General features: G+C 37.0%; 1 protein-coding gene across 4 annotated transcripts in view; it reads left to right on the top strand.

The window, feature by feature from the left end:
- Positions 1-21,019, top strand: part of Usp34 (ubiquitin specific peptidase 34) — a 190,767-nt gene that overhangs the window by 45,520 nt on the left and 124,228 nt on the right. For 3 of the 4 annotated variants that reach the window (XM_037208945.1, XM_028876366.2, XM_028876367.2), the window contains exons 7-15: positions 1,859-2,051; positions 4,387-4,448; positions 7,170-7,251; positions 7,333-7,425; positions 17,084-17,209; positions 17,389-17,518; positions 18,524-18,559; positions 19,005-19,135; positions 19,686-20,323. In XM_037208945.1, the coding sequence (XP_037064840.1) occupies positions 1,859-2,051; positions 4,387-4,448; positions 7,170-7,251; positions 7,333-7,425; positions 17,084-17,209; positions 17,389-17,518; positions 18,524-18,559; positions 19,005-19,135; positions 19,686-20,323 (1,491 nt within the window). The remainder of the gene's footprint in view (positions 1-1,858; positions 2,052-4,386; positions 4,449-7,169; positions 7,252-7,332; positions 7,426-17,083; positions 17,210-17,388; positions 17,519-18,523; positions 18,560-19,004; positions 19,136-19,685; positions 20,324-21,019) is intronic. The other variant, XM_037208944.1, reaches the window with a different exon arrangement.

Below are 21,019 nucleotides of genomic sequence, written 5' to 3'. Positions count from 1 at the left end.
AGAGTCCAAGGTCTCATTGGCCAGCCAGTGTTGAGGGAGCTGGATTTAATTCCCATACTTGTGTGTAACTCCAGTCCTAGGGGAACAGATGATACCTTCTGGCCTTTCAAGCACTAGGCATACAAGTGGTACTCAGACATATATGCAGGCAAAACAAACAGATACATAAAGTAAGTATTTAAATAAATAAGAAAACAATAAAATGAATAATATATAAAAGGAATTATAAAATAAAATTAAAAACTAATAAAAATAATAAAGTAATATAGAGAGCAGTTGAAGATACTCCACATTGATGTCTGCCCTGTGTACACATGTACACACTCACATACAAATATATCACAAACATACACACCTGTAAAACATGAACAGCAACCCCTTGCCCCAAATTGTCAGCATAAAAAGCAGTGCTTGGAAACTAGTAGAATATAGGAGGTCAGTTAGAGAGCAAAGAAAGAAAATATAGATGAGGCGAGGGTGAAGCCCTGTGTCAGTTGCTTTTGCTATGTAAGCAAACCCCCCCTCCCCCCATATTTAGTGTTTTAAAGTAGTGGGCATTTATTATTTCTCCTGTTTGGTAGGATAGACATTTCAACTGATTTGGACCTGCTTGGCTGAAACTTCGTGGTTGAGGAAGGATAACCTTACTTGTTCTGTGATTAGCAGCCTACTTGGTGCTGGGAAATAGGATGCTCATTCATGTTTGAGAGCTGGCTTGCTGTCAGTCAGTTGACATTGTTCTTTCATGAAGTACTCTAGTTTGTGTTTCTTCACCTTCAGTGGTGGAGGTGTCTGTAATAGAGCGAAGCTCGGTGGCTCTCCATTTTCTTACATAGTCATGTTTGTTAATACCTTCTTGGCCAAAGCAAATGATCTGACAACGTCCAAACTCAGTAGGGTAAAAAAATAGATACGTTTTGATGGGAGGAGTCATGGAGTCACGTTTCAAACATTTCTACATGTAGCAATGAGAGGAATATGTGGCATTTTTATAGATCCCAAACATTCAGAGGTGTAAGCCAAGGCCTGAGAAAATTTTTAAAAATCAGATGTTTATTGGTTTTTAGAAGTAAAAAAAAAAAAAAAAAGTGTTTGCACACCTTAAACAAGATTTGCCTGTGTCCCAGAAGGAAACAAGCTGTTTCTTATGAAGTCAGCTGATACTCACTAAAATGGGACTGTAAATATGACAGATTTTGAGAATGATAAAGCATTATGGAGTTACAGATACATGATAAATGACCTAGGTTTTTGCAGTTGTCAGTTCAGCTTGGGCTCTCAGCAATGACACATTGTTACAGTTCAGAGTTTTTTTAAAAAATTAAGTAGGGCTGGAGAAATGGCTCAGCGGTTAGGAGCACTGGTTGTTCTTGCAGAGGTCCTGAGTTCAATTCCCAGCAACCACATGGTGGCTCACAGCCATCTGTAATGAGATCTGGCGCCCTCTTCTGGCATGCAGGCAGAACACTGTATACATAATAAAATAAATCATTAAAAAAATTATTAAGTAGAAATAGTTTAAAGTAGATGGCTCAGTGGATGGAAGTACTTGAAGCCTGATAGCTTGAGTTCTATCCACAGGACCCATGTAAGTGAAGAGAACCAGCTCCTGTAAGTTGTCCTCTGACTTCCACACCCACATTGTTGCACCAACCTATACATGCCTACACACACAATAAATAAATGTTAGCATTTAAAAGAGAAAAGAGGAAATTTCAAGTTAAAAATAAATGTAAAGTTTCTATGGGTTCTAATATAGAAAATGGAGATCTGGAGCAAAGGAATGTTGATGATTTTCTATTGGGATTTTAGAAGTGTTTAGTGAGTTTTGTGTATTTTCTGTTTTTGAATCATCCAGGTATTTATGCAAGCTCTCTGATCAGGAGTTACGACAGAGCGCAGCTCGTAACATGGCTGACTTAATGTGGAGTACAGTGAAAGAACCATTGGATACAACACTATGCTTTGATAAAGAAAGCCTAGATCTTGCATTTAAGTACTTTATGTCACCAACTTTGACCATGAGGTTGGCTGGATTGAGTCAGATAACAGTAAGCAATGTCCTTTGTTTTTGCTAACTTTTTGTTTGCTTGCTAGACAAACATAATAATGATACTAGTGAAGGACTTTGTTAGGCTTAATGCTGTTCTACATGGATTATTTTGTATTGCCTTCACAAATAATTTTTGTATTTTCCTTTTTAAAAAATAAGACCAGTGAGGACTAGAGAGATGACTCTGTGGTTAAGAGCATTTGCTGCCCTTACAGAGGACCCGGGTCTGGTTGCTTGCCCCCCTTTTGTAGGCTGACAACCATCTGCAGCTCCATGGGATCTGATGCCACCTTCTGATGGTACATTTATATAGATGCAGGCAGAACACCCATCTTTAAAAATAAGACTGAAGCTTTGGTTTATGGTTGGAGCTGTTGGGTTTCAGAGTCTAAGTATTGTTACATGGTTTATTTTGTAGTTTACTCGTGGAGCCAGTGTCAAGGCTGGTCTTGAATTCTTGCACTCAGGTGCTAGCTATCTGCTTCAGCCTGGATTACAGATGTGTACCACCACACCATAGACATATGTATGTGGTGTGTGTGTTCTGTGCGTGGAGGTCAGAGGTTGATATCCATGACTTCCTTAGTTTGAAACAGTTTCCTTAGTTTCTTTGAAACAGGTTCTCTTTTTTTTTTTTTTTTTTTTTTTTGGTTTTTCGAGACAGGGTTTCTCTGTGTAGCTTTGCGCCTTTCCTGGAACTCACTTGGTAGCCCAGGCTGGCCTCGAACTCACAGAGATCCGCCTGCCTCTGCCTCCCGAGTGCTGGGATTAAAGGCGTGCGCCACCACCGCCCGGCGAAACAGGTTCTCTTAATGAACCCGAAGGCATGGGTTTGTCTAGACTACTTGGCCACTAAAAGCCCTGGTCATGGTTCTTGGCCAGTTCTCCAGCACTGTGATGATGAGCATGTGCTGTTGTACCCAGCTTTTTTATGCTGGGGATCCAAACTAAGGTGCTCATGCTTGCCCTCATGCTTGCATGGTAAGCACCCTTGAGCCAGTTGCCTGCCTGCCTTCCTTCCTTCCTTCCTTCCTTCCTTCCTTCCTTCCTTCCTTCCTTCCTTCCTTCCTTCCTTCCTTCCTTCCTTCCTCTTCCTCCCTCCTTCTCTTTCTCTCTTTCTATCCCCTCTTTCTCTCTCACCCCTTTTTGTTTTCTTCCCCTCTCTTTCTTTCTCTCTCTTCCCTCTTCCTCTCTTTCTTTCGCTCTCCCTCCTTACCCTTTCTCTCCCTCTCCATCCCTTCTCTCTCCCTCTCCCCCTTTCTCTTCCCCCCTCCTCCCTCTCTGTCTCTCTCCTTTCTGTCCCCTCCCCCTCTTCTAACCTCCCTCCCCACTTCTTTCTTTTGTGTTATGTGGCCTCAGACCAACCTTGAATTCACCATGTAGCCAAGGCTAGTTTGAGCTCTCAATCCTTTTGCACTTCTTGACTTCTGGGATTGCCTGACTGTTTTTGAATTTTTATATCATTGTTGTTTGTGAAAAACATATTATGATGAATTTGATCCAAGGTTTGACTATGTAGCTCCGGATGGCCTTAAACTTAGGATTGTCCTGTCTCTGCTTACTGAGTTCTTGAATTACAGGGGTGGGTATAACCATGCCCTGTTCTATATTCTGCACTTAGACAGCATTTTAAAATAGAAAAATAATTGGCAGTGATTATCCAGAGTTAATGATAATGTTAACAGAAGCCACATTTAACTAACAGCAATGTGTTTTGTACATTATTAAGTACTATCTAAAATGGGGGGAAAATCAAATTAATCTGTATGTCTGAGCATCTAGAAGAAGTGGAGATAGGTGAACATTTTGCGTGTTGCATGAACCAGTAGCTGAAGACAAGTAGTTGACACCTTTAGAATGGATATGCTTTCCTAGTTTACTCTGGTCCTCACTAGCTTCTTCCCATTTCTCATTTATTTTTGAAATGTCAGCACACTGAAAATCTAAATCGTTCTAATTTTACTTAGGTGTTGGGTTTTATAAATACAGAAAATGCTTCTTAATATTTTCTCAAATAAATCTCAAGTCAATTTTGCCTAGGAAGCCTAATGACATATGATTTTCTGTCTAGATTGAGTTTACCTCTTATTCCTTACTCAGCTTTATTTTCTGAATGTGTTTAATGAAATAAAGCATAAATGTTCCTTTTGAAAGAAATTTAGTATTTTAATATGATAGAATAATATACTCCTGGTTTTATGTCTTACATTTCATAATTGCAACCTTACTAGTTGTGATGTATATATATAACAGATTTATTGTGTTTCTTGCCATTTGTTAACAATTTTTTGTTGAAAAAAGACAAACCTTAATTTCTTTTCTTTTAATCTTAGAATCAGCTTCATACTTTCAATGATGTGTGCAATAATGAATCATTGGTATCAGACACAGAAACGTAAGTAGTGGCATTAATTGATAGGAGTTACACTTTTTTTTTTTTTTTTTTTTTAAAGATTGTAGCTCGGGCTGTTCTGGAACTCAATGTGTAGACAAGGTTGGCCTCAGATCTCTCTCCCTGTTACTCCTTAATGCTGGGATTAAAGGTGTATGCCACTATGCTTGGCTAAAGTATATCTGTTTATGTAGTAAATATAGTTGTGACTTTATTTGAAGTATTTATTGGAAATCTTTACCCTGTGGCCTCAGTTTCTATGTAACAAAACAATATGATGAAACTTTGTTTTTTAAAACTATACACTTCAGTGCTGGCAAGAGGCTTAGTGGTTAAGAACAGTTGCTTCTCTTTCAGAAGACTCAGGTCAAGTGCCTCAGTACTGGAGCTCTAGTGACCTCAAGCCCTCCTGAGCTCTATGAGCAGTAGCGTGTATATGCCCGTGCGCATGCACACATGAATATATATATATATGTGTGTGTGTGTATATATATATTCATGTATATAAATGTATATATATATTCATATATATAAATTCTTAAAACAACAACAACGTAGGGGCAACATTAGGTGCTGGAGAGACCTAGTCATTAAGACCACTTGCTTCCAGAGGATCTGAATTCAATTCCCAGTACCCTTGTGGCTTCCAACCACCTGTAACTTAAACTCCAGGGATTCTTTTGGACTCTACAAAACATGCACACACATATATTAACCTGAGAAGAAGCTCAACTACATGAAGCAGAGCTAGGTGTGGTAGTACACATCTGTAGTTTTTATATTTGGTAGGTAGAGAAAGGAGGATCAGGCATTTAAGACGATCCTCAGTTTCCTAGCAAATGTGAAACAAAACTCTGCTATGGAGCAAGACTGACTTTAAAGTACAAAAGGAGTGCGGGTGCAAGACATAGTAAAACCACAGTGAAATAGTAATTGGTCACTGTAACAGCTCTAATAAAAAAGGTAGTAATTACTACTTAATATCTGTAATGAAAAATGAGAACGTACGGTCCAAAGACCTGTACATGAATGTAACTAGCATCTTTTTTTTTTTTTTTTTTTTTTTTTTTTGGTTTTTCGAGACAGGGTTTCTCTGTGTAGTTTTGGTGCCTTTCCTGGCTCTCACTTGTAGATCAGGCTGACCTCAAACTCACAGAGATTCACCTGCCTCTGCCTCCCAAGTGCTGGGATTAAAGGCGTGCGCCACCACCGCCCGGCTCGAATGTAACTATCATCTTAAAAGTACAAAATATCCAGATACCCATCAAAAATAAGTGGATAAACAGAATGATACAACATTGCACATGGAATGGTATTTAACAAAATAAAAAGAATGGTGTATTAGTACATACTACAAAATAAACAGAATAATTGGATTAACAGTGTAGTATATTTGAATGATGTAATACTATTAGGGAATAAAAAATACCCACTACCATGTGAGTGAACCTAGTAAATTCTATAGGCACCAGGCAGGCACATATCATTTATCTATATAGACATACTCACACACTCATAAATAAAAATAAAAGGTTTTATTAATCTGTATCATGAAACAATACTATTCAGCAGTATAAAAGAATGAAGTTCAGTGGTAGAGGACTTGCCTCTCATGAATGAGGCCCTGTGGATTATGAATATTAATAACAATATGTAAGAACCTGGTAAATAGGTAAAGTATGATATATATTACCACATAAATAAAACTTAAACGAAAAAAATGTAGGGATGTGTGGATGGCTCTGTGGGTTAAGTATTGGCCATGTAAACTCAAGGACTGGAATTTGGATCCCCCAACCCACATAGAGTGCTGAGTGGGCCTTGCTAGAATCCCATGGCTTGGAAGGCATCCCTGGAACAAACTGGATAGCTAGGCTAACTGAATTGGTGAGCTTTTGGTTCAGTATATAAGAATAGAGAGCAGTTAGGGAAGACACTCAGCATAAACCTCTAGTCTCCACACGTGTGCACTCACATATCTGCATACATACACATCACCTACCTGAATACAAATACAGCACAGCACAGTACAGGTAAACAAGGTTCCAGGTGACAGCTTTGACTGTAGCATGCACAAAGGCCACACAGTTGAGTCTCTCGGGTATATTTGCCTGCCTTCCACAAGGTCCAGTGGAAGGTAACGGTACCATATAATCCCATTTCTCTAAAGTGTTTGTGAACTGATAAATGATGGAGACAAAGTTAGACTAAGAAAACTGGACATGAGAATAAGGATTGACTACTGCAAGTGGGATTTTCCTGAAGTGATGGAAATGTTTATTAAAATGTGTTGAAAACATTTCATTCAAAACAAGTGAATTTTATATGTGTAATATGTATATCTTAGTTAAAGTTTTAAAAAATACTCAATTTGGTCTCCACCACCACCCGGCATTACTTGGTAGTCTTACCCTGGGTAGCTGGTGTTGTTACCTTAACTTTTCAGTTGTTTTTTTTTTTTTTCATTTTTAAAATTTTTTTATTAAATTTAATTTTACATATCAGCCACGGATTCCCTTGTTCTCCCCCCTCCCACCCCCCAACTTTTCAGTTGTTAATTGTTTATAAAGTCAGGGTCTGTTTATTTTAGTTATGCTTTGTAGTATTGTGTATAATCTTTTGTAATTCTTTGTATTGTATGGAAGTGAATTTAGGTTTCCTGTTGTGTCTTTTTTATACATGAGAAAATTGCTTTAAATTATTTTTTCAATCATTTGGTCTTAGGTCCATTGCAAAAGAACTTGCCGACTGGCTTATTAGCAACAATGTAGTGGAGCATATATTTGGACCAAATTTACATATTGAGGTTTGTGGACAATTATATTGGTTATATGTTATATAAAGGTACTGTTTAAAAAAAATAACTACACCAAGTTTTCTTTTTTAGATTATTAAGCAGTGCCAAGTGATTTTGAATTTCTTGGCAGCAGAAGGACGATTGAGTACTCAGCATATTGACTGCATTTGGGCTGCAGCACAGGTGACACTAACATTTCATATTAATGCTATTTTTTAAAATGTTCTAAATGCTTCTCTTTTATGAAGGGAAACCAAGATACGAGGGAGACGGAATAGGAACCTCTGAGGTTTGGGTTAAGTCCATGTGTTACTAAGTTACTGATAGAACACAGGCTATTAGAATCATTAGAACTTAAGGAAATTACTCAGTTTTAATAAAGAAACATTTTTTTGTTATTCCAATGTATAAAGTCCACCCTTATACCATTATACTATGATTGTTATATGTTTCTTTTTTGTGGTAGCCAACCTGCCTGTTTGCCTGCCTTCCAGCCGGGTTCTTACTGTGTAGCTCTGGATGGCTATCCATTGCCTTTTTCCCCTGAGTGTTGGGATTAAACACTTTTTCCCAGCATGCTTGAATGTTGTGCTATTTTTTTTTCTTTAATTTTTTGAGTAACCCTATATCCATCTGAATGGTTCAAAAATCTAAAATGTAGAAGTATAATATTAAGTATGGATGGAGAGATGGCTCAGAGGTTAAGAATACTTTCTGTTATGAGAGGACTCAAGTGTTGGTTTTCAAACCCAGGTTAAGTGACTCAAAAATACCAGAAGGCACTTTTAAAAGTGTGTCATAACTCAAAAACATAGACCCACATGCACACATTTAAAGAGAGAGAGCAAGCAAGCCCCAAATCCATACCAGAAGTATTTGTTTTCCTTGCACCTTAGTCTCTGAAGCAGGTTGTTCATCCTCAGTGCTAAGCCAGACAGAGACATAGTTCACCATATATTCCTCTCTTTTTTCTTATGTAATGCATACCAACAGAATTGTGTTTTAGTTTTTATTTTGCTTGGTTTCATTTTTCTGAAAACCTACTGCTATGTGAGCAGTTAGGCTACCCTAGAACCAAGCTTTAGCTTCCTGAGTGTTGGGATTATAGGCATGAACTAACAGTTTAAATCTACGTGTCTGTCTGTCAATCTAATCTAACCTTTCATTATATAGTTTTCAAAAGATTTATTTTTAATTTATATGTATGTGTGTGAACCTGTATGTGTGCACCATGTATGTGCAGAAGCCTGTGGAGGCAAAAACAAACAAAAATTAAAAAAAACAGTGTCAGATCTCCTGGAACCAGTTGTGATGTTGTTGTGAGCTTCTCTGTTGGTGCTGAGAGTTGAACCCAGGTATTCTTCAAGAGTAGTATGTGCTGTTGATCAGGGAGCCATCTCTTTCTCCTGGTTAATATTTTTGTTAAGACTATGGTGTGTAATTATTTAGATGAGAAATAATTTAATTAATCCCATCCATGGATGAATTTTCTTCTAGTAATTCTGTTATAAAGGATGCTATGGTAGTATCTGATAGAGTTATTCCTTACTCATGCAAAACTTAGGTAGGATTAATTCCTACTGAAGCTGAGTTAATATGTTAAAGCAGATGTTTGCTTTTCTTGTGAATACTGATAGGGCAGTGCCACTTTTTCCTCTACTTCCTTTATGTACTGTCATTAAACTTGATCTTTTTTTTTTTTTTTTTTTGCTTGTTTGATGGATGAGAAGAAATTAGTATTTTATTTTGTATTTATTGTATTATGAAGTAAGTTGAGATAGTTTTTGTTTCTTTTCTGGGAATAACTGCTTATATTCTTTGATATTTATTAGTTGTTTTGTTTGTTTATTCTTTTTTAAACTTATTTACTTGAGGTGGGGCTGGTGCCATGACCTGCACATGAAGTCAGGACAAGTTGTGGGAGTTGATCGTTTCTACCAACTGAGTCTTAGAAATAAAACTCAGATTAGGCTTGGTGGCGGATATCTTTACCCACTGAATCATCTTAGTGGCTCTTTGATCTTTTATTTTGATAGGGTGTGTGCGCGTGGGGGTGGGGGTGTTCATATTCAAATCCCGTGCCTCTTGTATCTGGACAAGTGTTTGCTAAAGTGATTGTCATTTAATTTTAATTTTTTAAATAATTCATTTTTATTATTTTAGTTATGTATATGTGTGCGGGTTATGTGCCACATGGTAGCTGGTGTTCGAGGTGGTCAGAGGCATTGGACTGCCTGGAACTAGAGTTATAGGAGGTTGTGAGGTGCCTGCAGTGGGTGCTGGGAATGGATCTCAGGTCCTCTGGAAGAGCAGTAAGTGCTCTTAACCTCTGAGCCATCTCTCCAGCCCCCATGTATACATTTTATTATCTACACATGTACAACGGTGACATTCGTTTTAACGTCGGTGATTGAATGTTTTTCTGATCCGTGACATTTGTGTCATAAAGTGCTTTTATTTCTTTAAGATTACAAAACAATTGCATTATCCTTTAGATGCTTCCTGCGTATTTTTTGTTGGCATTTTATATTTTTGTCTTGGATTGAACTAAAATTGATCTTGGTTTAAGGAATCATATATGATCCAGTTTTTCTGTCATTTATTTTATGTATTTCTTCCAGATTCATTTGTTGAATAACTCATCCTTTCCTCAGTGACATGGGTACCCATTTAATTTTGGGTGTTTTGTAAAGTTTGTAGACTTCCTTACTTGTTGTTGTATAGTCGTGGTATATACCAGGGGTTGCTAACTTGATGGTCGATAGTCTGAGTCTCCTTTCCCCCATATTTATATTCTTCCTAACCCCTAAATTCCCTGAGGGAGTGGTTCTCACCTTCTAATGCCTCCACTCTTTAATAGAGTTCCTCATGTTGTGGTGACTCCAACCATAAATTTTTTTATTTTGCTACTTCATAACTCTAATTTTACTACTGTTATGGATTGTAATATAGAAATATCTGTGTTTTCCAATGGTCTTAGGTTACCCCTATGAAAGGGTTGTTTGACCCCCCTAAAGGGGTCTTGACACACAGGTTGAGAACTACTGCCTTATGGTCTCATACATTTAACAGCATTTTCTCTCATATATATAGACCTGGCTGCCCTGGAACTGACTATGTAGACCAGGATGCCCTCAAACCTTAGAGATCTGCCTTCCTCTGTCACCACACCTAGCTGAAGTAACCTTCTTTATCTTTCTTCATCAGTTAGGTTTAAAATCTATTGTGTCAGACACTGTAATACAGATCCTTACCTTTTCCAGTTGCATTTGCTTCGGAATACCTTTTTTTCATCCCTTCATCCTAACAGTGTTTTTGATGGCGGGGTATGTTTCTTGGAGACATCTAATTTCCAGTCCTTTTCTTTTCTTTCTTTCTTTCTTTTTTTTTTTGGTTTAGAAATTTTAGCCAGGTGGTGCACACCTTTAATCCCAGCACTCAGGAGGCAGAGTCAGGCAGATGTCTGAGTTTGAGGCCAGTCTGGTCTACTGATCGAATTCCAGGACAGCCAAGCCTATAGAGAGAAAACCTGTCTTGAAAAACAAAACAAAACAAACAAGCAAATTTTATGTGTATGGTTATTTTGCCTGCATGTTATGTCTGTGCATCCAGTACCTATGCAAGTTTGAAAGAGGGTATTGATCCCTGCGACTGGAGTTACAGGCAGTTGTGAGCTGCTCTGTGGGTACTGGGAATTAAAGCTAGGTCCTCTGAAGAGCATCCAGTGCTCTTAACCACTAAGCACATCTGTCAAGCTCACCTGTACCTTTTAATTGGAGAATTAAAACTGTTAATAGCTATGATGTTGATTAGAACCATTAATAGTTATAGTTATTATAGTGGAAGGTGTTCCTTAATTCTTTATATTTTGTTGATTTTATAGTTTTAATGTTTTACTAATCTTCATTTAATTATAGTTGCAACATCTTTTTTATTCCTCCTGTAGCTTTGAGGATGTTTATTCTCTTTGAGTCTAATTAGTCTGTGGGATATTCTCTTTAGAGATGGCTTAATGGTCATAAACACCTTTAGACTGCTTTTGTTTTGCAATTTTTCTTTCCCATTCAGTTATGACAGTTTTGCTGGGTATAGTAACCTGGGTTGGAAGTTTTGGTCTTTCAGAACCTGAAATTTATATTTCTATGCCCTTCTGGGTTTTAAGGTTTCTGTTGGGAAAACAGCCTTACTCTGATATGGCTGCCTTTATTATATGTGTCTTTGTCTTTGGTCTTGCAGTTCTCAATATATTTTAAAAAGTTATTTATATTTAATATTTTAATTATATGATATGGGGAGGGTTTTTTTTATTTTTTTATTTTTGTTTTTTTGTTTTTCTGGTCCTGTATATTTGCTGCTGTTTTGTGTGCCTTTTGTACATGGATGGACCTTCTAACATTTGGATGTTTTTCTTTTTGCTTATATTAAAAATATTTTCTGTGCCTTTATTTAGTTTAAATTAGTTTGTCATATATTACAATACTGATCCTTGACTTTTCCTTCTGTGTTCTTAATTCATAAATCTGTTCCTTTCATGGTATCCCCCACAGTATTGTATTTTCTGTTCATACTTGGAAAAGCTTTTAGTTTTCCTTACCCAAATGTACTGCTTACTCTCTAGCTTCTCTTTAATCCTTGGTATTCTGTCCTCACTGTGATCTGTTTTGTTGGGGAGGCTTTCTAATGACTTTTGTTTGATTTACTGACTATTATATTTTGAGCATCATTTAGTTTCTTTCTCCATATTTGTATCTCTTCATTGAATTTCAGTTTTATATACTGTGTTGACTTCTTTATTTCATTTAGTGTGTGTTCTTTTGAAAAGCATACAGGAGTTTATTCATGGCCGTTTTTCATTTCTTTTTTTTTTTTTTAAAGATTTATTTTTATTATGCATACAATGTTCTGCCTGCATGTATGTCTGCAGGCCAGAAGAGGGCGCCAGATCTCATTACAGATGGTTGTGAGCCAACATGTGGGTGCTGGGAATTGAACTCAGGACCTCTGGAAGAGCAGTCAGTGTTCTTAACCTCTGAGCCATCTCTCCAGCCCCGTTTTTCATTTCTTTTTTTTGTTGTTGTTGTTGTTATCAGGCTTTAATTGAAGCACACTTACTATCTTTTGACTAAGTACTTGGCTGCCATTTTCACATGATTACAAACTTGAGAGGAAGCTCCTCTAATAACTGCAGGGTGGTAATGAGGTAGCTTGCTGTGCTGGCTCTGAAGGATGTGGAGATTTCTCCCACACTGAAATGTAATCCAAGAAGACAGGAAACTTAAACACAATGGTCCTGTTTTACAGCCTAAAGGAAGACTCTGAAGTGAAGCTACAGTTGAATGCCGAAATGTAAAGGCATGTTAAGTTAAAGAAGTGGTGTAATTATTATATCTGCCAAAACAATGAAATAATAATTTTAACAGATTCACTCTTCTCTGCTTTAAGGAGAGTATGCAGCTGCATGAGACAGAAAAGCTGAAACGATAGTGATCCAAACAAGGCTGGGGTTGTGTTTGTTTTGTTTTAGGGCAATGGTCTCTTATTGGTCAACTTATTGGTTGAGACCCCAAAAGGCCATCAGAAAATGCAGATATTTATACTATGATTCATAACAGTAGCAAAATTACAGTTATGAAGTAGCAAAGGAAATAATTTTGTGGATGGGGGTCACAACATGAGGAAACTGTATTAAAGGGTTGTGGCATTAGGAAGCCTGAGAACCACTGTTTTAGGGTTTGCTTTTCTTTTTCCTTTTGTTTTAGATGTCACTCTTGTTATAAGACACATGATCTTGCTTGGTGCTCAGGGTAGCCTTGAACTTACCATTCTTTTGCCTTCACCTCCCAAGTGCTAGAATTTCTGGTATGCGACCAGTACACTTGGACAACATTAACTTTTCCATCCAATTGGAGAAAATGGAGGTGTGCAACCCAGACTTTGCAGAGGAGATGGCTGTTTCTCTGTTCTGTCTGCTTTGCTATCTTAAGAGCATGGGTTTCTGAGTGTTTGTCTGTTGTTATTTCTATTACCAATACCAAGGTTGCTTACTGGAGTTAGTGATCATTCCAACAGTATGAAAATGGAAAGGAAAGATGGGCAATGGCTTCTCTAGCTGCTGAAGTCACTCCTTTAAGGAACTATCATCTAAGCCATTCAGGAGTCACACCCAATCTGCTGTTTTACTTTCTGCAACTTAACTGCAGACAGAAATTACTAAATGGAAAAATCTAGAAGTAAGCAGTTCATTAATTATGAATCTTTCATAGATCTGAGGAACATGATGACATCTCCAGGCCATCTAGCCTGGAGGCAAACCATCATTTTTCCTCCTCATAGCCACACAATATTTTCTGCCTGCAATTAGTCACTTTAGTAGCCTATCAATCATCAGATTATCTGTCACAATATTGCTGTGACTGTGTTCAAGCTACCCTTATTTTACTTAATAACGGCCCTGCAACACTAGGGTAATGAGGCTGGAAATTTATATATGCCAAAGAGAATCCTGAAATGCTTCCTTTTATGTGAAAAGAAAAGTGAACACAACTTAATAAGGAAAGAAAAATGTCATATGCTGGGGTAGGACCTATGCTAAGAAAAAAAAATCTTCTATCTGAATTCTCGATGATGGAAACAAAATTCAGGCAGTTCTGTTGTCTTACTTCAAGTTTCACGATAAGACCACAGTGCATAAAGGAAATAAAATGAAGATAATATAATCTGTGGCAGAAGATATGAACACGTTTTCCTTAGCAGCAACTTGTTGCATCAGAAAACACCAAGTGCCGTTTTTCATTTCTTTAAACATACTGTTTATTGTTCTTTTAATTCTTTGGAATTGTCTATGTGGTCTTAATTTTAAATTTAGGGATAGGATTGGTAGATTTTAGAGTAGTGTTGTGCTCTCTGCCTTCTTTGAACATGCTTTATTTCTTTGTTTCAAGTAGATTTGGAGTTTATTATTGCGGTTAATATAGATTTTAAGTCTAGGGTTAAGAGAAAGGAAAGTGCTCAATTAGAAAGTAAGATACACTTGCGAACATAGGTATGGAATTCTCAAATGTGAGTTGCTTCCTTCAACATTAGCATTTTTTTGTTTGTTTGTTTTATGTTTGTGGATGATTGCCTGACTGTGTATGTACCACTTGCATATGCCTGGTGCCTGCAGAGGCCAGAAGGGAGTGCCTGATTACCTGGAACAGGAATTATAGAAGGTTCTGAGCCACCATGTGGGTGCTGGGAATCAAACCCAGGTTCTCTGGAAGAGCAGCCAATGTTCTTAACCATTGAATCATTTCTCAGCCCATATTTTTATTTCTTCTGACTTCTTTTGTGTGTAGGTTATTAATGTGTGCTAATTAATTTCAGAGTCATTTTTTCCTTGGTTTTTCATTATTTTCTTTGGGGACAAGTTGTTTGGGATTTGGTCATTTTTGTTTTTCTTCTATTTTAGTCTCTGTGGTGGATTCAAGTATATACATGTTCATTTGCCAGTAGTTAAGCACAAGTATGTGCATGTGAAGGCCTGAGGTCCACATTAGGTGTTATTTCTCACTTACTCTCTACCTGTGGGGTTTTTGGGGTTTTTTGTTTGTTTGTTTGTTTTTGTTTCTTGTATTTTTTGGATTCGTGGTTTCTCATTTAAGCTGGAAGTCACTTAATCAGCTAGACTAGCCTGGCCAGCAATCTCTGGGGGTTCTTCTGCTTTTTGCTGGTGTTTAGGTTTACAGGTGCACTACCATGCCTAGCTTTTTACTTGGATGCTGGGCATGTGAATCATGTTCTCATGCTTTGGATGTGTATGTGAGCTTTATTGACTAGGTCCTTTGTGAGGGCAGCCAGTGCTCTTAACCCACTCAGCCATCTCTCCAGCCTCCTAAGTCTTTCTTGTAGCTCAAGCCTAGGTTTGAACCCCTGTAGTGTAGTTTTATTTCAGCTATTGTACTTTTCAGTTCTCAGTGTTCTTTTTACTTTTTGTTTTATAATTTCTCTATTTATGATCTTTTGTTTGTGCATTGTGTTCTTGAAGAATTTTTTTAATCCCATTTTAGTGTTGGAGAGGGCATGTATGTGGAGGTCAGAGAACAAATTGTAGAATCAGTTCTCTTCTCACACCATGTAGGTATTGGGGATTGAACTCTGTGACTTTCGTTGTCACTGAACAATAGAATGCCTGATAGTCTATACTTTTAAAGTTTAGTTTATATATATAAATGTATATATATAAATATATACATATACATATATATGTATATGTATATGCTTAGAATATTTTTTGCCTCTTACAAAATTTTACAGTTTTTTTCTTTTGAATCTTTTCAACAAAACGTAAGGTATTTGATTACCAAAATCAAACGTAATATGTAAATCCCACTATACTTATGGTTAATATTACATTTTCCTTATATATTTCAGATTTCTACTTCTTATTAAACAGAATTTTTCATTCTTTCTTAATTTTTTTAAAATTTATTTTTCAAAACACAGCTTCTCTGTGTAGCCCTGGCTGTTCTGGAACACACTTTGTAGACCAGGCTGGCCTTGAGTTCATAGACCCATCTACCTCTGCCTCCCAAGTGCTGGGACTAAAGGTGTGTAACATCACCAACCGGCTACAGAATTTTTCTTACCATTTGGTTTGTTCTTAGATTATTTTGAGAAGAATTTCTAGTGTTCTTTAGAAGTTGTTAAATATTTGTAAAATTCTGATAATTGGAATAGAACCTATCTGAAAACACTTGTTTTTAACTTTTTATTATTATTATTATTATTATTATTATTATTATATTAATATTTTTCTTTTTGGTGTTTTGAGATAAGGTTTTTCTGTGTAACATCATGGCTGTACTAGAACTGTCTTTGTAGACCAGGCTGGCCTCAAACTCAGAGATTCACTTGCCTCTCTGCCTGCCGAGTGCTGGGATTAAATGCTTGCATCACCACTGCCTGGCTTTTTTTTTCTTCTTTAATTTATTTTTATTTCATGTGCATTCATGTTTTGTCTGTGGATGTATGTCTGTTTGAAGGTTTCAGATTCCCTGAAACTGGAGTCACAGGTAGCAATGAACTGCCATGTGGGTGGTGAGAATTGAACCTTATTCCTTTGGAAGAGCAGCCAGGTGCTCTTAACTGCTGAGCCATCTCCAGCCCCTTTTTTTGGTTTTAATTGCCTACATTATAGTAATTTTTTAAAAAGATTTATTTATTATGTATAATATACAGTGTTTTGTCTGCATGCCTGCCTGTACAACAGAGGAGGGCACCAAATCTCATTACAGATGGTTGTGAGCCACCATGTGGTTGCTGGGAATTGAAGTCAGGACCTCTGGAAGAGAAGCCAGTGCTCTGAGCCATCTCTCCAGCCTTATAGTCATTATTTTAGTATTGGTGATTAAACCAAGGTTTCACACTCTAAATGTATTCTTATCTCTGAGCTGTTTCCTCAAGCTCTCTTAGATTTCTTTTATGTTAATGATATTGGAATCCTCTTTATATTAGAATTATGAAAACTTATATAATTACTTGCTTCCCTTTTCTGACTAAAAATTAGGTTGTAGTTTGTTTTGTTAAGGTAAGTCAGTTAATTTTTTTTTTTAATTTTTACTATTTATTTATTTTGTTTTGTTTTTTCGAGACAGGGTTTCTCTGTGTAGCTTTGCACCTTTTCTGGAACTCACTCTGTAGCTCAGGTTGGCCTTGAACTCACAGAGATCTGCTTTCCTCTGCCTTCTGAGTGCTGGGACTAAAGGTGTGTGCTGCCACCACCCAGCTACAACCCAGCTTTTTAATATTAGTTAATTAAATTACTTAGGGAACTTGTTAAACTTGTTTTTTTATTTTCTAGCTGAAGCATTGTAGTCGATATATTCATGACTTGTTCCCTTCACTCATCAAGAATCTGGATCCTGTACCGCTTAGACATTTACTTAATCTTGTCTCAGCTCTTGAGCCAAGTGTTCATACTGAACAGGTAATACATTGAGAATATAGTTGTATGTTTTGTTTCCTGCACATTATAATTGTGCTTAGTTGTTCAGATAGTTTGATTGTAGTTTTTGTGCTGTTTTAATTTCATTTAGAATTTTTAAAAGGTGTTAAATTTCTTATGTGTCAGTCTCAGAGCCTCTGACCTTCTTCTTTCTCTTTTAGACACTGTACTTGGCATCCATGTTAATTAAAGCATTGTGGAATAATGCACTTGCAGCTAAGGCCCAGCTATCTAAACAAAGTTCTTTTGCATCTTTACTGAACACTAACATGCCCATTGGAAATAAAAAAGGTTAGTCAAATATATTGTAGTTTGAAATAAAGTTGTACTGAATTTTGATTTTATTAGTAAGGTGTCAAGTATTTTCTACTAGTGCAGTTTGAACATTCCTAATCTGAAAATTCAAAACACTACAAATCCCACAACTTTGTTGAATAAAGACATGTTGCTATACATAGAAAATCCTACATCTTTACTTACATAACTATCACCATTTAGTTCTAAGTGCACTGCAGAGAATATGAAAAATTATTTTTAGCCTGAAAATGGAAGTTTTGTATAAGAAGTATATGATTCGAGGGCTAGAGAGATGACTTAGCAGTTTAGAGCACAGGCTGCTCTCCCAGAAGTTCTGAATTCAATTCCCAGCAACTGCATGGTGGTTCACAACCATCTGTAATGGGATACAAGGCCCTCTGCTGTCATGTGGGCTACATGGAAGTAGAGCACTCTTACACATAAAATACATAAATATTTAAAGAAGTGTATGAATTAAAAATAAATCTTGTGTTTAGAATTCTAAAATTTTAGAATAAGCATAATCTGAGACACATTAAAATTCTGTGCGTTTTAGATAAAAGATATTCAACAGGTGGATATGGGAAGTAGGCTGTGTATCAATGATTAATAAAGTGGTTTTGGTTACTGTTTTTCATTTAACCTTCAAACAGTGCACATGTTTTCTGATGTTTGTAACTTTTCTCATGTTTAATTTTTCTTGTCAAAAAGGAACAAAATGTTTTGTTAGTACATTCTAACAATTCTCTTTGGTTTTTGTACATCAGTTTTTCTAACTTATTTGTTGCATGTATGGGTAATTTTGAAGGAATTTCTAAAACTTTATGCACTTAAACCCAGTTTTCTTTTGCCATTCTGTACTACTGTTTTTCTGATCGGACACCACCATAACTGACACTTTTCCTCTCTGTGTCTTACATACATAAACAACTTCTGTGCTGTCGTAGAGAAGCTCAGTCACTTAGAATGTTTCCCTCCTGTTTTTTCCTTTCCCTTCAGAGGAAGAAGAGCTGAGGAGAGCAGCTCCTTCACCTTGTAAGTCGAGCCTTAGAAATGCATGGCAGTGTGACTTGGAGTTTTGGTGATCTTTGAGCTCATTGGTCTCGTGTAGTAGATATGTTCATGCAGTGTATGCTCGAGTCCCAATTGTATTTTGAGAAAAAGACAGATTGTTAAAGTATTCATCTTACCTTACCTTTTTGTTTTGTTTTGTTTTTTCAACTTTGTGGTAGTCTTAAGCCTGCTAGACAGCAAACGACTATATCATTGAGCTATAACCCCATATCTCATCTTACCAGTTTTATTTAAAATCGTTAGTATTTAGGTTTTAATTGAGTTTATGTTTATCATTAGAAATAACAAATTTAGACGTTTTTGGGTGCTTCGCATAAGCTTTGATAACTCAAAGAATCAAAGCTTGGTGTCCTATCAGATGCATATTAATTTAAATCAGAAACAAGAATTTAAAAATGTATTTTAGGGTCTCCTGCAGCAAGTCCTCAGAGCAGTGACAACAGTGACACCCACCAGAGTGGAGCCAGTGACATTGAAATGGAGGAGCAGCTTATTAACAGAAGCAAACATGTGCAGCCGCGACTCTCGGACACAGAGGTCAGTGCATGCTTTGTCCTCTGAGTAGAGTTTAGAAAGTCCGTGCCATGCTTGTTGTTGGAACTGGGACTGTAAATACCACACTTGAATTTCTTCACATAGGACTTTTGATGTCCTGTGAGGTTTATATTTATTTTGTAGTGTTCACAGAAATATGGCAGGACTGTTGTCAGCATTTTAAAAAAGTTTGTTATTTTGAGGCTAGCCTGGTCTATAGAGCAAGTTCCATTTCAGGACAGCCAGTGCTATACAGAGAAACCCCTTTCTTAAACACCAACCAACCAACCAGCCAGCCAAACAGACAAACCAAAAGACTCGTTGTGGGGCTCAAAAATTTCTCAGAGGTAAAGGCACTTGCCATCAAGTCTGACAAACCAAGGATCCCTGGGATCCCCAGTAGGAGAGAACCAACTCCTGCATTTGTAGCACATGTGCATATAGACACTCATAATAAATAAATGTAATTTTTAAAAAAGAATAGCACATTATCTACGTGCCAGTTTCTTTCTCACTGGTCTGAATTTTTAAATATATTTGTTTATGAATATAGGAATCCATGCAAGGAAGTTCTGATGAAACTGCTAACAGTGGCGAGGATGGCAGCAGTGGTCCTGGCAGCAGCAGTGGGCATAGTGATGGATCCAGCAATGAAGTCAATTCAAGCCATGCAAGCCAGTCAGCTGGCAGCCCTGGAAGTGAGGTGCAGTCAGAAGACATTGCAGACATGGAAGCCCTTAAAGAAGAAGAAGATGATGATGATCGTGGTCACAATCCTCCCAAAAATAGTTGTGGTACAGAACTTCGAAACAGAAAGTTAGAAAATCAAGCAGGCATTTGCTTGGGGGAATCCCAAGGCACATCTGAGAGAAATGGGACAAGCGGCGGAACAGGAAAGGACGTGGTTTTTAATACTGAGTCATTGCCATCTGTAGATAATCGAATACGAATGCTCGATGCCTGTGCTCACTCAGAAGATGCAGAGCATGATATTTCAGCGGAAATGAGTTCTGCTCACATAGCACAAGGTTCTCAGGAGTCTTGTATCACACGAAGTGGGGACTTCCTTGGGGAGACTATTGGGAATGAATTGTTTAATTGTCGGCAGTTTATTGGTCCACAGCACCACCACCACCACCATCACCACCACCACCATCACCACCACCACCATCACCACCACCATCATGATGGGTAAGCATGCTTAAAAATGAGTGTACTGTTTGTATTTCTTATAGTGAAATACTGCTACTACTTCTTTAATTACTATTTATTTTAGTTGAGTACTATTTAGGAGTAATGTAATGCAAAAATATAAATGGAATTCTCAAATAGATAATGTTGAATTTATTGTCATCAACTTAATACAGTGAAGGGCAATGTGATTGCTGCTAGTGTACCTCAAGGCCCTGGGTTCAGTCCATGGGGACTGAAAAAAGTAAGGTTCATTTTCATGACAAATTTTATTTAAGCAAGTAATACTTAAAAGAGCATAAGTACATTAACCTGTACAAAAACTGAAATATTTTTTATTTCTATTTAAATATTCAATATTAACATTTTCCAGAGCTGAGAATTATATACAGTGTTTTGCAAATGATATGCAAGCATCTGCTGCCTAGCTATATCTTTGACTTTCTTCAGTTTATATTGCTAAAATTACAATACATCTCTATTTAAAACAGCCATTTTTGCCCTGTACAATAATAGCCACATGGACATAGCAGATATTGTACTAGGCAGCATAAACTTGGATCTTTAACTTTTTGTTATAGCAATTCCCTGAAAGCACAAGCAGAATTGCTTGTGGACACTTGAACTAAATGTTGATGAAAAACACTGACCTTCTAATTTTAGGATAATAGTAAGTATAGCTGTGGTAAAAGACTT

This window comes from Peromyscus leucopus, chromosome 10 (genome assembly GCF_004664715.2).
Source record: "Peromyscus leucopus breed LL Stock chromosome 10, UCI_PerLeu_2.1, whole genome shotgun sequence".
Classification (NCBI taxonomy): Eukaryota; Metazoa; Chordata; class Mammalia; order Rodentia; family Cricetidae; genus Peromyscus; species Peromyscus leucopus.
The sequence above is the reverse complement of the archived record's forward strand: the minus strand, read 5'-3'. Positions and strand labels throughout refer to the sequence as shown.